This window comes from Sporothrix schenckii, assembly GCF_000961545.1.
Source record: "Sporothrix schenckii 1099-18 chromosome Unknown Cont47, whole genome shotgun sequence".
NCBI lineage: Eukaryota > Fungi > Ascomycota > Sordariomycetes > Ophiostomatales > Ophiostomataceae > Sporothrix > Sporothrix schenckii.
Window position 1 is genome coordinate 4283402 of NW_015971148.1, and position 16012 is coordinate 4299413.

Here is a 16012-nt window from a genome sequence, read left to right on the forward strand (position 1 = left end):
ATTTTGTCCTCTCCTTTGTGCTCTTTCCCCTATCGATACGCCGATTGTTCCTTCCTTCCTTACTTGTACCCTTTTTATCGTCACTGGCTCTTTCCTTTGTTTTGTATTCTCCCCCCCTTCACGATCGTGCCTTCCTGGCGCCCTCCCTAGCTGCTGCGATGCAGCAGACTACTCGACATCGGCCAATGGCCTCTTTGCTGAAGGCTGTCGTCGTCGCCGCCGTCTCCATACCAGTCGTCTTCTGCGAGCCTCTTCCCTCTCCAGCACCAACGCCCGTTCCTTTGTCCGCGCCCGTACCCGTCGCTGGTGTCATTGCCGGCATCGATGGTCCTCCCACCACCACCGCCTACTCCGATGAGGTCTGCAAGCCCCCAACCGTCCACCCGTTCGATCCTCTACCGCCCTGCGTCGACATTGAAAACATTGAGACCCTCTGCTACCCCAACGGCACCGCCCCGCTCTACCTCGCTGCCCACGCCCAGTGCATGTGCCGTGGCTCCTATTTCCCCGAGTGGAACGCCTGCCGTCGCTGCTTGTCCGTGCACGGCCAGCTGTCCGACCACGACCTCGCCTTTTTCCAGAGCGTCGCCTCGGCCGCCTCGACATCGCTCTGCGGTTTTTTGACAGCAGGCGGTGGGCGGCCCACGACGACGCCCACGGCCATCTTCCGCGACCTGTTTACCAGCGCCCAGGCCCACCTGACGTCGCCGACCGGCGCGGCGGCCACGGCAGCCTCCTCTGTGGGCCCCGACGTCTCGCCGAATAATACCGATGTCGGCTTGTACTTTACGCAATCGGGCCCCGAAGGGCCAGGGTCCATCACAGGCAGCGCCACGGCTGCGACTGCAACAGGACTGGCACTCGCCACGGGGCATCCGCAACCACCGGGCGGCGCATCGGGCTCCTCTCTCGGTGCATCGGACACGTCGGCGCCGTCGTCAGGCTCGTCGCCTTCAACCTCCGCCTCCGGGTCCGCAGCCAGCCAGAGCGGTAGCATCCCATCGTTGGCAGTGCGCGTCGACAGGTCGGGAGCTCTACTCGTGGTAATTCTCAGCGCCTTCTGTGCTTTGTGAGCTACCGAGGACGGTGAGAGACGGTCAAAACCTGTTGGGGACAAAGCAAAGGTGATTTGGTGTTATTTTGGCTTGGGGCTTTTCTAATTCATGTGTTTCATGTCTTTCGTCTTTTCTGTCAACCTATTTTGTGCTTATTCATACCCTTCTCGGAGAGATCATTGGTTGTTTGGAGGCCATTCGTTTTGTTTTTATTTTGCCATTTTGCATTTAGCGTATATTTCTTGCATATTTCTCGTGTGTTCTTACATCTTCTTATAGATTTTTACTTTTGTAAGTGCATGCTCTTTTACATTGCTTGGTTATTTTTGACCTTCTTAGATTGAAATGTAGTTCTTTTTTCGTTTCGTTTATCGTTCCTTTACATCCCACGTAGGGTCGATTTCTTAATAGTTAAAACAGCCGAACAGTTCCAGCTCAATCCAGCTCGCTTCAAATGCTACACACCACCGACACAATGCTCCGTTCAACGCCCAACCCTCGCTGCAACAATTCCATATCGTTTTTTTCGTCCTTTACGACAATTCCCATATGTTACACAATCTTCAGACAAACGTCTCATAGATTTCAAAATTAACGTCGTCGAAGAGCGTCTACTCCGGCATGTGCTCGAAAGCCTTCTCCAGGTGCTCCTGGCAGAAGGGCAGCTTGCCGACGGTCCAGATCTCGGTGTCGGGCTTCAGGGCCTTCTTGTACTCGTTGTCTAGGGTGCCGGCCTTGATGGCAATGATGGGCGGGGCGGACTCGGGGTCGTGGGCAATCGGCGAGCCGCAGTCGCTGCAGAAGATGCGGTGCACTGGCTTGCCCGAGCTGCCGACGCCGGCCCAGCTCTTGGTAGGGCCTTCGATCTTGAGCTTCTCCTTGAGGGCAACAAAGACGAGCGCTGGATTGTTAGCGCGGGTGTAAAGCTTTCACGGGTCAGTAAATCACTACAGAAGCACATACAGTACGTCGAGCCCGTCTGGCGCTGGCAGTCGTCGCAGTGATCGTAGCCACAGACGAGCGGTGCGTCCATGTCAATCGTGTATGTGACAGCCTTGCAAAGGCAGTGGCCGGTGAAAACCATGGTGGCGGTAGGGGCGGGGGTTGGCGATTGTTAAGTGGAATGACAATGTTGAGCAATTTGGGAGAATTTTGGATTGTAGACAAAGTGTCGTCGATAACTCGTAGCGTTTCGTGAGGATGTTGGAGAAGGAGATGCAGATGTAGACGGAAGGACGGAGGGGAATCGAGGAAAGAGCTATCTATATATACAAGTTGTCGGCGGCTCTTGCCTCTTTATTCGTTTCTTCTTTTTCTTCTTTCTTTTTTTTTTAACGGTACTCGACCACTTCTGCATTAATTGGGCACCGTTATTACATATTATTACATGCCCACAAACCAAAAACTAGAACACAACGCGCCTGCCCTATGTTCCGCCAATTGTCATGCTCCAAGATTCCACAGAGCGTCGGGGGTTTGCAGGAGAACATGACTCTGGGAGGGCCGAGTCAGTGCGTTCCTTCCCCCTGTAACTCCTTCGTCTTACACGCCCCTCCCGCACACCTTCCCAACAAATGCCGCGCTGTGCGAGTACGTAGTTTGAAATGGAAAGAGAGTGTACAGTCCCCCAATTCGCCGAAGTCAGGAGACGGTGACGCAGTGTCAATACGATTGCGGGGTGGGAAGGAGCTATCGACTCGGCGACATGTTGGCGCCAATTGGCAGGATGCGATACTCAGACAGCCCCCGTAATCCCAACAAAGGGGAACACGACACTAAAGTTCCATGCGTCTGTAATCTGGAACTCCGTCGCAGAGCGAGCCACGCTCTTGATAAGGCCGCGGGTGTCGTGAGGCGACTGGTGTACGTCGTATACGACGTACTTCGGTCGCTATACGATGTCACCATAAATCGAGAAAACTTCGCGTTTTATTACGGTATGTCTGTCGACGTCATGGTCCTTCCCACCCTGCGATCATATTTCTGCAGCTCCTTCACCCTTTAGTGTATGTGGCTGTTTCTTTTTTAGGAATTGGACTGTTCTTTTAAACCGAATATCACACAGGTGCTCTTTGCCCGTAGAATTTCCATTCCGCCCTTGCCTTTCGGAACCTGACCGGAGAAACACTGAAATGCATCAAACAGAGGAAAGCAGAAAAGCCGCCGGCAGCTTGCCCCTCCTCCGTTCCTTCCTTGCGCAAAGGATGTCCGTTTTTGGTATGTAGTATGTTGTACTGTTTGCCCCACTGTTGGCGTGGGAAACAGGGGGAAGGAGCTTCTGTCTCTAGCGCGGCAGATCCGAGCTCAACATCCTAGCGTTGTTTCGCTATTTGAGTTTCTGTTTTTGGTTTGTTGTTCTTTCTTCACTGGGCGGCAGAGGGAAGCCGAGGGACGAACGGCAAATGGAAGTGCTCGTTAACCGCTCCATACAGAATTACAGTTGGATTTCCGTTTGTAACGAAGACGTTGTTTGCTGATGTAAGATATGATTTGAACATAATGGTTTTGGAAAGGGAGCAGTTGCTTGCTTCGCACCTTCCTTGGGGCACATCGTGTCTGATGTTACTGCCAATCCTGCCGCAGGATCGCCGTGAAGCAAAACGAATGAAAGGGCAGGGGAAAACTGCAGTAGAAAGAGGAAGCAGCAACGCACTCCGTATGTACACCTGCTGCAAAGAAGTAAGACGGGCCTGCCTCCTATTTGTCACTTCCCCAATGTCGTCCACGTTTGTCGTACTACAAGATGGTTGTATCATAACGTCATCTGTCAATTCGGGCATCCGAGCAGCGATACGGTCCCCCGATCCCCAAAGACCAAGGTCGCCGCTGTTGTTGTTTTCAAAACGCACTCTTACTATAAACCCCACGATGACGACCTAACATACAGCGGCGTACATTGTGCAGAATGTCGACAACCTTCCACCGGGCATCGACGGGCCGTCACCAGACACAGAGACTCGAAGTCACGTCGCTCTTCCGACAGCTCCGAGATCAGATCGACGGTCGATTGTCAACTGCTATTTCGTCGTCGGCTAAAAATCAAAATCCAAGTTTGAAAATACTGGCAGCTCGAATTACAAGCGATACATCGCGAAAATCACGGGGTTTGAAACGTCTGCTGCATTCGTAATCACAGAGTAGAATCACTCTCACAAGGATTGCTATCATCGCAGAAATTCTTGCGAATCGAAAGTAACATGCAGAGGAATCACATGTGCCATGCAAGTTGCAACTGAGATACATGGAGCTCCGCTCCGTGGAGAAAGGGCCCAGCGCCAGGAAAAATAAGTATTTGGAATCGCCCAATTTGGAATTCCACTGTTTTGGCGGGGTCTGATAACAACCATTCACATTTCCGACTAACAAAGCTTCCAGCACAAAACCGACTGCAAACAACGTGCAGCTCTCCCCGTGCAAGTTGCCACATCGCAAGCTCCGGCCGATGCCCTTATGGGGAATATTTACTCCGTTTTAGAGAACCCACCCCGATTCTCGCGTCTGAAACCTGGCAATATCGTGTAAGGTTGCCTCTCGTCGCCAAAAAACGTGGTCTCCTCGGAAGATCCCGAGTTCACATCCGCCGTCGTCCGGATGCTCAACCATTTGTCCGGTCGAACTCGGCCCTGGTTTCCTAGTGTTTCATACCTTGATACCCACTACGACTTCCTTTTTTTGCTTTTATCATCATGCGGTCACAGAGATTACCTGCTCTGGCGGCCATATTTCTAATGGTTAACACTGTTCCTCTTCGGGGACCCCGTGATCTTGATCTGTCCTGAACTGTACCGGAAAAAATGATTCCACATACCAGGCTCATGTTTGGCAATCGGTAAAATCAATAGTGCCGATTTCAGTTGCATCACGTCGACAGTTGATAGCATCTGCTCTACGCGGTTGGAGACGTCGGAAAGCAGTTCGACATAGCTACAGAGGGCACGACCTTGTTAATTGGGTACGATACAGTCCTGATATTCGACAGCCGTGGAAGCAAAGGTAGGCCGACAATATGGGACGATAAGCAGAGGCCGGCCAGCGGTTTAGATGCTTCATTGAAAAGCCAGGATTCCACGCTGCGGATATGTATGCACGCCGTGGCCTGCAAGTCGTGGTTCTGCATGTGACCTCAACTGTTCGGGAATTCCACCGTATTTGCCATGATAGCCAAGACAATACTAGTTTCCAGAGTTCCCTACTCGGAACCACGTTGGCCGTTATTCGCCGTCACGGAAGCTGTTATAGGAACATACGAGGCTAGCCTTGTCCCGATTTGGTTGTTCGAATAAAACATATCGCCAAAAAGGGATGTCGGTGGAATGGTACATGAAAGGAGATTTATTGAGATCATGGATGCTGGACCAGCAACAACGTAAACAAGTTATGGCGTGGAATCCATTGATGCACAAGTTGGGACGGAATTTTGATTTTTGACATTTGTAAGCGGCGTGGTCTTTACAGAATACAAAGGTGGTGTTTTGGTGTTTGCTTGTTGGATTGCATATCCATACCGCCTGTACTCCCGCACCATAATCCATGCCTCTGCAGTAATAATATCCAACGAGTCTTGAGCAAATGCCGCTTTCTCTGTTTTCTGACGCATCCATACACGTATTGCATCTAGAGGCCGAGTATGTAGAGAGCCCTGAGCACTAATGACATCGAGCCACACACCAAACAACTTACGACACCCATTTTCAGTAACTGTAACAAAACCGTCGACCCGAAGGTGATGCGATCCGCTAAAACCAAGCTCAGCACCGTCCTGCAGTAGTCTGTGGTTATGGCTTGCGATTCGTGGCCGAGGGAGAGGAAATGCCCATCCATAGCGGACAGGCGAAAGCTGCGGAGATCTCCTGATACGCTCATCGGCACTGCGTCCGCCTTTGGCGACGACAGTACGGTTGCCGTACCGTCCTTGTTGGTTGGCCATATCTTTAGCCGGGGGATGGGAGCAGGCCGGCGCCGCAGCTTTTGGATAAGCTTGAACGAGACGTACGACATGAGATCCCGTATTTGAAGCTCTGGCGGCAGCGTCCGCTTGGACAGAAGCCGCTTGGCAAAGACGGCGGCCGCCGCTGGTGGCGAGATGTCAATGGTACAGCTCTCGCGCAACTCACAAAACAGTGCCTCCACATCATGAGCATACAGAGCGAAGCGTGTGTAGAAGACGGGCGTGAGAACACGGAACTCAATTACGTCGATGCCTTCTGGTGATACTTCCCCAGTCACCGAAGCATCATGAAATTCGATGCTGGTACCCGTAGCAGCAGCTGCAGCAGCGGCAGCGGCACTAGCAGAGGGCGACAACAGCAGCTCCGACCGCAAGCCGCGGATTCCACAAGAAATGTACCGTACAGCCAGAGGCTTGTTCTCGGTTGTGCCTGGGCCATCGCCGTCGCCGACATTGTTGACGAGGTGCCGAAGATACAAGTAAAAAAAGGCTTCAAACTGCGACTCGGTCGCGTCGGCCACGCGGCCCAAAGTCTTGGCAAGCGGCTCAGGTCGAAACCACACATGTAGCCCCTTTTTGAAGAACAAAATGCAGGCATGAGTGAGGATGCGCGGGAACGTTCCAAAGCCGACCCACCACCACGCTGCGAGGAATTTTGCTTTTTGCCAAAGGGTCATTGCCGCCGGATCGAGCGATTGCAGTTCCACAGGCTTGCCTGGCTCCGAATGCAGGCCAGCGACAATCTTGCCTTGCGCGTCGGATGTGCGCAGGACGATAGTGGCAGCGATGGGTCCTTTTCCTCGCATCTGGGGTCCGAGGGGGTCATTGGCACGCAACTGGTACGACCCTTTTCGCGAGTTGAACGGCGACACATGAAAATCTTTGGGCCACGTCTGCCGAAACGTTCGCGTCTCCTGTTCGTTGCAGCTCCTGCTGACAGTTACTTCTGGCTTTGTTTCGGGTGTGAGATAGTACATGCGCCTCTCGCCAAACGTATTGTTGACTTCGAGGACCATGGCCGCCAGTGTCTTGTTTGCATTGTAGAGGTACCAGAACGATATCGGGTTGAAGTGGTAGCCAAGAAAGCGCGGGGCCGTGACAAAGTATGCATAGGGATACTGCTCCGGATCTGCACCCTGCGATATAAGGTGCGCGTCGAGCTTGCCGCGTAGGCCCAGGTAGCCGCCTCCACGCTCGAGGTAGTCGTCGGCGTCGATGTGGAACCAGCCCTTCTTTTGCCGTTTTCTCTCATCCTCACTTCCTGCCGCAGCCACTGAAATCATGCCGCCGCAGACGCCGGTCCAGCCGACGGGCACGCCCACCACAAGGTAGGAGTACACAAATGAGTGTCTCTTGGGAATGAGCCGCGTATGTGTTGTGATGCACGGGAGCAACAGAGGCTTCCCTGGCCCGGCCCAGGGATCGTCTCGAGCGCTGGTTGGCGGCACTAGATACTGCTGCTCTTTTGTCGCACCGGGCTTGAAGATGATGCCGATGACGGCACAAAATACCGATGCAAGTGCTCCAATCATCATTTTGTGGGAATTGATCTCGCACAAGACCATGGCGAGGTGGTGCTCCAACATGTGACGGTCTTGTACAACGGCCACGGTCAGTGCTAACAGACTGTAAAAGGGGCTGCCATGGCCGAAGGCGTAAGCAATGCCGAGTCTGGCCGCAAGTGCAGCCGAATGGTAAGATATGCTCGACATAGCGCCGTATGTCGTGTGTGAGATCTTCATCGACCGTCGATTAGCAGAAGGTGAAGTACAGACGCGCAAATTTGATGCTCGTGTCGCTGTCGTCCTCATCGAAGCTGCCGGCCACGCCGTAGTTTGAGCATTGTTGCTTGCTCTTTCCTTCCAATCATCCCATTTTTGCTTATTTTGCACTGCACTCCGTATCCGGTGCACAGATCCCTTCCTGACATCGGAGTTCGGTTTGTTGGGGGATGAAACGGCCTCGTCGTATTAGCTACTCTCTGAAATGACTAATCGGGAGGTAAATAGTCACGTGTTCGGTCATTTATCGTGTTTTGGAGGCATCTCTCACTACTCTTACAGAAAACTATGCTTCTGGTATGTCGTAAAGAGGGAGCGTATCGACTCGCGAGTATCATGAACATCGAAAGGATGAACAGTCACTTTCTATGTCATGGTGACCGTAAGACGTAATGTCTTTTGGTCCAGGTACATAGCAGAAGCTCTGATACAGGAATAAGTTTAGTGAATATGCAATTATCCATACTATCTACATCAAACACACAGTGGGGCAAAATATATGACTGGTAGAATCTGGTGGAAGATTCGCTGGCCAACGGCTTGGACCAAACACAGCCAGTGGCCAGGAGCCACTAACAGGCCCTGAACAACGCCTCCGACTGACTCAATCGGCGTGTCCGCGCCACTGCCACACAACCAAACATTCTCGACGCTGCATTATGGCAGTGACTGCTTCCCCCGCGTCTCTTAAGTCCGCATTGGCTCAGAGGGCGGAAAGGGCAAAAAGCGGGTCTAGACCACCCAAGCCCCTCCTGGGCAGCGACGAACGGCGGCAAGGGTGCGTGCTTGCCTCTTTTCCCCCAGCCTTTCTATCTCCCTTTCCGAATTCTCTCGTCATTCTTCACTTTTTGACAAACCGTCAGCCTACGAACTCAGCCTTCTCACGCGAGCAAATCGACATTCTCTTTAAATATCGACGCACCTCGTCTCTCTTTTCTCTATCTCCCCCTCAATCTTCGTCCCTCACCGCTACTATCGTTCGACACTTTTTCTTCTGGTCGTCGACCATTTTTCTCAAATTCCTTTCTCTACGCCTCAACGACAAGAGCAGCTCTCAGAAACCGCCAAGATGTCTATGGGCTGGAATGATACAATCAAGATCGGTAAGAGCCACAACGGCGGCGCTGTCCAGCGCGAGACGGTCGTCCGCAGCCGAGCCCAGCTGAACGCTGCACAACGCACGGGCTCGATTGTGGCCACGGAGAAGAAGTACGCCACCGGCAACTCGACGTCCAAGCCGTCCGTCGAGGGCCAGCACCTGACCAAGGTTGATCGGTCGGACGACATTGTCAAGGTCAAGCAGATCGGCAAGGAGATTGGCGTGATCATTGCGGACCGGCGGTCCAAGATGGAGCCCAAGATGTCGCAAAAGGACCTGGCCGATCGGTGCAACACAAAGCAGGCCATTATCGGCGCCATGGAGCGCGGCGAGGGCCAGCCCGACCAGAAGGTGCTGGGCGCCATTGAGCGGGTGCTCAACGTCAAGCTGCGGGGCTCAGACATTGGCAAGCCCAAATTTGAGAAGAAGAAATAAATCGACGTGCCCTCGTTGCTTTATTTCTGTCTTTGATCCTCCGCTTCCGAACTCTCCCTCCCACTTGTCTCTCTCCGTCGGTCACCTGATGCGATGGATGGCTTTTACGAACGGCGAACGAAATTTTCAGACTGGATTTTGAGCCGACTTCTTCTTTCTCTCTGCTGCTTCGCTCTCTTTCTCTCTTTCTGCGACAAAGTCGTTTTTGATTGCTTTTGATTTAGTTTTGGACGAAACGAAAATGCTCTCTTTGCTTTTCCGCCCGTCGATATATATCTTTTCATCTGCATGCGTGCACTCGGTATGCTACGTGTGGCGGTTCGATTGCGCAAGATAGACTAGACAAGACTGCGGTGGCTGGGAAGGCTGCTCAGACTGACAAAAATTCCGTGGGGGATCATTCGGAGGAGTGGTCGCATATTGGAGCGGTAGCATGTTTCTTTTCTATTTGATAGACGTCTAACGGTCGAGTTTGCCTCTTGGACCGTTAGCAATACAAACATTTACACTCCAAACGTCTAAACGTGACTTGACATATCTCCGTTGTAAACTATCACAACCAGCCAACAAGAGTATTTGCTGATTTTATGTTTGAATCATTTTTGTTAAAACAATAGGTATCTCAATGCTGTACTATGCTTTGCCTCTCGTATACTAAACCAACGTGAACTCGGTGGTAAAAAGAAAAAAATAAGAAAGCAAAATAGAAACAAAACAAAAGCTATCCAATAATGTGAGTTTTATATATGCTGTCCCAACGCCACAAGTAAATGCAGTCCAATCCCGCTTGCCACGCCAAAAGTGAATAAAGCAGTCCGTCAAAACATTACCGCGTCAGGCTCTGCACGCGCTCCTGAATCATCGTCTTGCTCGGCACCACGTCTGCCAGCATAATCACAATCTCGCGACCGCCCATGCTGACAATGGACAGCCACTGCGGCGCCACCTCCTTGGCCAGCAGACGCACGCACGACGCCGCCTCCTCGCGCGCAATGGGCATGCGCAGCGAGTCCTTGATCTTGCTGGTAATGGCCGTCATGCCAAAGGATACACGGTTGCTCTGACGCAGCGATGCGGCCGTGCACAGCATGGACAGCACCTCGGCAATGTCGCCGACGCGCTGCAGGGCTGCACGGCGCTCGAGTTCCTCCGGGGTGGGCGGCGCAGCGAGGGCACCGGCCGCTTGGAGCTGGGCCCGCTGCATCTGGCGGAAGCGGATGCGGTCGAGGAGGTTCATGGGGGTGGCGGCGGTGGCGGCGGTGACGGTGTCCTCTCTTGCTGATGTCGTCGTCGCTGTCTTATCGCTGTCCACATCCATCGACTCTGCCTCGACAACAGCAGCAGCCACCGGGGCCTTGAGCATCGCCTCGTGCGCAGCCTTCTCCTGCTTCTTGAGGGCAATGCCGTGCATCAGCTCCTCGAGCGTGCACTGGCCCTTGGCACGCAGAACGGCCGTCTGCAGCACCGACTTGGACGCGGTGACGGGCGCCTTGGGCAAGGCAGCGATGAACTGCTTGAGGTCCGTCGCCGTCTTGGAAGAGGCAGACGCGGCCCAGCGAGCACGCAGGTTGGCCTCAAAGACAGCATTGAGCCGGTCGGCCAGTGTGCCCATGGGGCCGATGTCGATGTCGTTCTGCATCTCGATGCAGATCTTGCCACGGCCATAGTCGGCGAGGAAGAGGGCATCGGCCACCTTGTTGTCGGCGGCGGCAGCCAGTGACACAACACCGAGACACCGCTGCACGTCTTCGAGCGCAACGCTCCGCTTGCCCCAGGCCTGGGCCACACCCGGGCAAAAGGTACGAAGATCGACGGGGGCGTTGGTGCCGTGGTGGGCGTGGTGCAGTGCGAGTGTCTTGGCGAATGCATTCTGCAGGCGGAGCAGGTCGAGCAGCTCTAGGGGAAGGACCGTTGTCTTGCAATTGCGTGCGGCGTCTTCCGACTCATTTTCGGGCTCGCATGGTGTGGTGGGAGCGGTGCTGTTGGGCCGCGGCGAGGACGACGTGGAGCGTGGTGATAGAGGGAACGAGGTCGAGAGAGAAGAGCTAAAGTTGCGGTTCAGACAGGCAATCAGGCTGCCGCTATCGAGCGAGGACGCCGGTGTCGATGCCGAGTCACTATCGCTATCCACAGACGGGAGCACTATATCCGCCTTCTTCTGGGCGGTCCGGGTCAAGAGATCTGCGACACATGTCGTCGCCTTAGTGGTACGGCGAGCCCGCTTTGCTGCGGATGGCTGTTGCTGAGAAGAACTTGGAGAGGAGAACGAGGTCGTGGAGGAGGAAGAATCAGAGTCAAGAGCCTCGGCGGCCCTGCGCTTCCGCTGCTTGGTCGAGCTAGAGACAGGTGCTGATGAAGAGGCTGGCGCAGTCTTCTTTGCTGTCTTGGGTGTCTTGGTTCTTGGCTGGGCCGCGGCCTCTGCTGCTGACGGCAGTTCAACAGTGATGGCCTTGTCGGCGAGGAACTGTTCAACAGCAGCCTGGCGACGGGCAGGGATCGTCACTGTCGGTGTGGCGGCAGGAGCCTTGATGAGCGAGGAAGGAGCAACCCGCTTGGAGACGCGGCCGAAGGTGTCGATGCTTCTGTTGGACGGGGCAACAGCAGTGCCGGCCTGCTTTGCGGAGGCAGGAGCAACCCGTGATGAACGGGAGGGACGGGCCATTTCGCTCTTTCTTGTTTTGCAAGTGGGATGAGGCTGTGGTCTTGATTTGAAGATCAAGCAATCTCGCGGGGACGTGACTTGCTGGTAATTATTGGGGGATGAAAATTGCGTTTCTGGAAGCGAGCAGAGAGGTGCGATGCAGAAAGGTGTGCAGAAGCAGATGATGCACGTGGAAATGCGACGAGAGAGCAAGTATCGAAATGGAAGTATGAAAGACGAAAAAAAAAAAGTTGTGCAGTGAACGAAATGTCGAACGAGAGATCGATAAAGAGTGGTGGGAGAAAGTGAGCAATGCTGGGCAGAACACAGAAGAGCAAAATGCCAAAAGCACCCGGCCAACAGCATACGCAAGGGCGGCTTGTGAAATTGGGACGTGGACCGTGTGGTGCTCCACCACAAATAACGCGCTTTGACGCGTCGTCGGTGAAAACGCGTTAAGTGGTGTGGAGCGGGGGCGGGCCGCGTTTGGTGCGTTTTTGGTGTACCTTAGTTGGCGTTGGTGCGCAGTGGCGGCGATTTCGGCTAGTTTTGGCGACGATTTGACGCAGAGTTCAACAACGCCATAGTCGTTCACAACAGCAGGCATCCCTGTCAGAAGTTCAAAGGTGTAAGTGTACCTAGATAGCATGCCATTTCGCCATACAAGAGAAAATAGCAGTCGAGACCGGTTGCGGAGTCATGTGTTTATCCATGTGCCTTTATGTTTCTTTTTTTACTACCGAGACTATCTTATTCACCAAGTGGATGTATTGAGCATTACGGCAACTTCCATCAAGTAAGGGTCAAGGATTCTATCAACGTACCCCTCCGTGATCCACACGTTGTTCCACCCGGGACGCCAAAGGGTTTGCAGTACAGAATACTCCCAGTATTCGGGGAAGAACCCAGAAAACTCCCAATCCAAAATGGCGACGACGGTGGCGCCCCGGACCAGAATGTTTCTCGGGCACAGGTCATTGTGCGTCAACACAATGCCGTGGTCATGCATAAAGGCATGCTGTATTCTGCACAGCAGACGCGTGACCGGATTGCCTTCGTCTTCGGCAGACCAAGCTTTTGCCAGGGCGTCATTGAATGCGGCCTTGTTGGCATAGGGGCCTTCGTCCACTTCGTTCATTGAAAAGATGGAGTCGCTGCAGCCAGAACCGTCGACGGTGCCGATAAACGCGCCCTTTATCTGTCGAAGCTCTGTGAGGTAGCCACGGGGCTGGGACAGAATCGCATCCTTTTGTTCGGCGGTGACGTCACCCACACGCTGTCCAGCCGGTCACCATCGATATACTCCATGACTATGCGGGCATGGCTGGACTTGGCATCTCGGTAGACGTTGTGTACTTCCGGGACCGGGATGCTTGTGTGCTCAGCTACAAACTTCATGATGTTGGCCTCTGCTTCACGGACTCTGTCGCTGGATTTGAGGACCGTCTTCCCATCAGGGAGCAGACGGGGCATCGAAAATGGCGGAGCGAGTTTTGTTGCATGGTCAACTTCTTCGTTCGTGATAACTAGTGCCATGTCGGAAATGGCCATGGTTCGGTGTCGTAGACCCAATTTTGAGAAAATAAATATTGTCATTTATCCCTTTTGGTTCGGTGTCGAGACCAAATTTGAGAAAACAAATATTGTCATTTATCCCTTTTGGTTTGGTGTTGTCGTTTTATTAATAGATTTGGTACGAAGACGGGACCAGCTGACACTACGACGCAAATATGCTTATATGGTTAACCGCAAACGTTTGACGAGCTGCATGGGCAGCCTACTCCTATCAGCCAATGGGTACTAAATTGAACATCTCCAATCTCACATAGCCCAGGCTCCTTAGCTGACACTCTCTAAGCGATACTGATCAATGTCTTTCCTACGCCTTCATGGCGACGCAACCAACCTCGAGCCGGCCGAGGCCTGCTCCCGCGCCGTTTGTAATTGAGCCGACCGCTCCCCATACCCACACATTCATCCTCCTCCACGGCCTTGGCTCCAATGGCGAGAAACCCGGCCGTGAGCTTCTGGAGACGGGGATCGGCTCTGATGGCCTCGACCTGCCGTCTCGGTTTCCCGGCGCAAAGTTTATCTTCCCCACGTCCCGGCGTCGGCGCTCAATGGCGTCCCGGGATCCTTGAGAACAGTCGTCTTAAAAAGAAAACGAACAAAAGAGGGAACAGGAACAAAAAAATTAATAGGAAAAAATGAAGTACTTATCCAAAATCCAGACAAAAAAACGTACAGCTGCGGGCATTCGCTGGTCTTCACCGATCCAACTACTAATCCGCCGATTATTACATGAGCGGTCGGGATTCCGTATTGCCTGTATCTATGGCCGTACGTGACAGAAGTGTGTTCGACGTCAAATTGCATAGTCTACTCATGTAGTCCGCAGAACGGACCCTCACAATGTACTAACATATAATACTGTTCCACCAGCACCAGCACGTGGCCGCGCATGAATCTGTATCTGTTGTGTTTTTGCATGTTTGCAGCGTTGACCGACGCTTCTCGTTCATACGACGGTTCCTTCATATTGCGGGTTGATCAAAATATCCACGAGGAAGCACATGAGCATAGGAATAAAATAATAATAAAATAAAATAAAACCAAAAAAAAGAAAAAGCGGCGACTGACTCCCAGGATGGCCTTGTGGATAACGGGGCCCGGAGGAAGCTCATGGGCACAGCAGTCTGCTTCTAGTTTGATAGAGTGTTGATGTAATAAATTGCAACTGCCAGCTATGTCACTAGATTCGTTTGATGTTCCCAGTTGTGTTTATGTTTCCCAGACTCCTCGCATCTGCACAGCAGCACCCGAAAATGAAGGATCGAAATGACAAAAAAGGAGTGTGGTAAAGACAACATTAAAGAAAGGAAGGTGGTACAGAAACAAAGAAACAAAGGAACAACGGTATTAGGGAGAGTAGCGTTTTTCCTTCCGGTCTGGGATCGTCCATCTTCCTGGCGCCGTCTTTTCGTGGTGTGTTCTGTCTTTTTCTCACAAAGCCAAATTAAAAAATCTCGCACTCGTCGCTCTCCATCTCGTTGAATTGCCCTTCTTGTTTCGCATCGCCCATGTTGACGGTTCCAGTAAAACAAACAATATCAAAACATAGAAAAGTCACAGAAACACCGTATGAAATGCGAACAAAGGAAATGACATTGACCATCGTGGCGACGATGTCGATGTCTGTTGATGTCCGTCGACGAACCGGACGACTTGGACGCCTATCGGCATCTGTGTCATCTTATCATCTCGTCGTCGACGTCTCAATTCCGCAGAGGCGAGTGGGCATTCTTCACCATACTGGGCGGCAGCCAGTGGTGGTCGTTGCGGAAGCTGACGGGACTGGACGGGGGCGCGGCCGGCACGGTGTAGTCGTGCTCACAGATGGCGTACCGGGGCACGTCGGTGGTGATGACCGTGTTGCCGACGCCGTTGTACGAAAGAGTGGTTGTTGATGACGGCGAAGATGTAGGTTCACCATGGCCACCATTGCCGTTTGTGGGTGCAAAGCTGGCCAGGATTTCCGTCGAGGTGACGACCTGCAGGTCCTTGCGCTGGGGCGAGACGGTGATGGGGGTGAAGATCTGGCTAGGCATGGCTGGCGATGTGGTGGGCGGCGTGGTAGAAAGTGAAAGAGAGAGAGCGAAAAAGAGAGGAAGAGAAAACTCTTCAAAGCTTAACAGTCAGCGTTTTGAAAAATTTGCTGCAAATGTCTTGGAATCTTGTCTTGGTCGTTCGGTCGAGAGGAGAGCGAGAAAGGCAGATCCTCGCGGCCTTATTATACTCACCAGGATCAGTGTGTCTTGGTCGGGTTGAGGCCGTTGACGAGGGATCGAAGGGTGTGACGGATAGGGCGCGGGGGAGGAAGAAGGGTGAGAAAGGGTCGACGTTGAGTGGACCGGATGAGTAAACGTGGTAGATGTGGTTGATGACGATGAAAGAAAACAGGACTGAGTGAGAGAGAAATCTGAAAGACGAGAGAGACGAGAGAGAGACGAGGGACTGAGACGGCCGTGTAATCCACCGGGTGTTTCTGACTCT

At 53.0% G+C, this 16012-nt stretch overlaps 8 protein-coding genes across 8 annotated transcripts; 3 read left to right on the forward strand and 5 right to left on the reverse strand.

The window, feature by feature from the left end:
* Positions 1 to 158: 158 nt before the first annotated feature.
* SPSK_04482 (uncharacterized protein) lies at positions 159 to 1073 on the forward strand (the record flags this gene model as incomplete). Its single annotated transcript, XM_016731287.1, has 1 exon — positions 159 to 1073. One exon carries the CDS (start codon positions 159 to 161, stop codon positions 1071 to 1073), a length of 915 nt encoding a protein of 304 aa, XP_016585890.1.
* A 593-nt stretch (positions 1074 to 1666) lies between these two features.
* On the reverse strand, positions 1667 to 2139 carry SPSK_04622 (uncharacterized protein; the record flags this gene model as incomplete). Its single annotated transcript, XM_016731423.1, has 2 exons — positions 1667 to 1956; positions 2019 to 2139. The coding sequence occupies 2 exons, from the start codon at positions 2137 to 2139 to the stop codon at positions 1667 to 1669; spliced, it is 411 nt and encodes a 136-aa protein (XP_016585891.1).
* A 3530-nt stretch (positions 2140 to 5669) lies between these two features.
* On the reverse strand, positions 5670 to 7715 carry SPSK_04071 (uncharacterized protein; the record flags this gene model as incomplete). Its single annotated transcript, XM_016730882.1, has 1 exon — positions 5670 to 7715. The coding sequence occupies one exon, from the start codon at positions 7713 to 7715 to the stop codon at positions 5670 to 5672; it is 2046 nt and encodes a 681-aa protein (XP_016585892.1).
* A 1138-nt stretch (positions 7716 to 8853) lies between these two features.
* SPSK_04629 (transcription factor) lies at positions 8854 to 9318 on the forward strand (the record flags this gene model as incomplete). The annotated part of the gene is made up of 1 exon (XM_016731429.1): positions 8854 to 9318. The coding sequence occupies one exon, from the start codon at positions 8854 to 8856 to the stop codon at positions 9316 to 9318; it is 465 nt and encodes a 154-aa protein (XP_016585893.1).
* Positions 9319 to 10144: 826 nt separating this feature from the next.
* SPSK_04136 (uncharacterized protein) lies at positions 10145 to 11980 on the reverse strand (the record flags this gene model as incomplete). Its single annotated transcript, XM_016730947.1, has 1 exon — positions 10145 to 11980. One exon carries the CDS (start codon positions 11978 to 11980, stop codon positions 10145 to 10147), a length of 1836 nt encoding a protein of 611 aa, XP_016585894.1.
* Positions 11981 to 12713: 733 nt separating this feature from the next.
* On the reverse strand, positions 12714 to 13510 carry SPSK_04516 (uncharacterized protein; the record flags this gene model as incomplete). Its single annotated transcript, XM_016731320.1, has 2 exons — positions 12714 to 13187; positions 13235 to 13510. The coding sequence occupies 2 exons, from the start codon at positions 13508 to 13510 to the stop codon at positions 12714 to 12716; spliced, it is 750 nt and encodes a 249-aa protein (XP_016585895.1).
* A 338-nt stretch (positions 13511 to 13848) lies between these two features.
* Positions 13849 to 14100, forward strand: SPSK_04742 (uncharacterized protein; the record flags this gene model as incomplete). The annotated part of the gene is made up of 1 exon (XM_016731537.1): positions 13849 to 14100. The coding sequence occupies one exon, from the start codon at positions 13849 to 13851 to the stop codon at positions 14098 to 14100; it is 252 nt and encodes an 83-aa protein (XP_016585896.1).
* Positions 14101 to 15234: 1134 nt separating this feature from the next.
* On the reverse strand, positions 15235 to 15567 carry SPSK_04694 (uncharacterized protein; the record flags this gene model as incomplete). The annotated part of the gene is made up of 1 exon (XM_016731492.1): positions 15235 to 15567. One exon carries the CDS (start codon positions 15565 to 15567, stop codon positions 15235 to 15237), a length of 333 nt encoding a protein of 110 aa, XP_016585897.1.
* Positions 15568 to 16012: the final 445 nt, after the last annotated feature.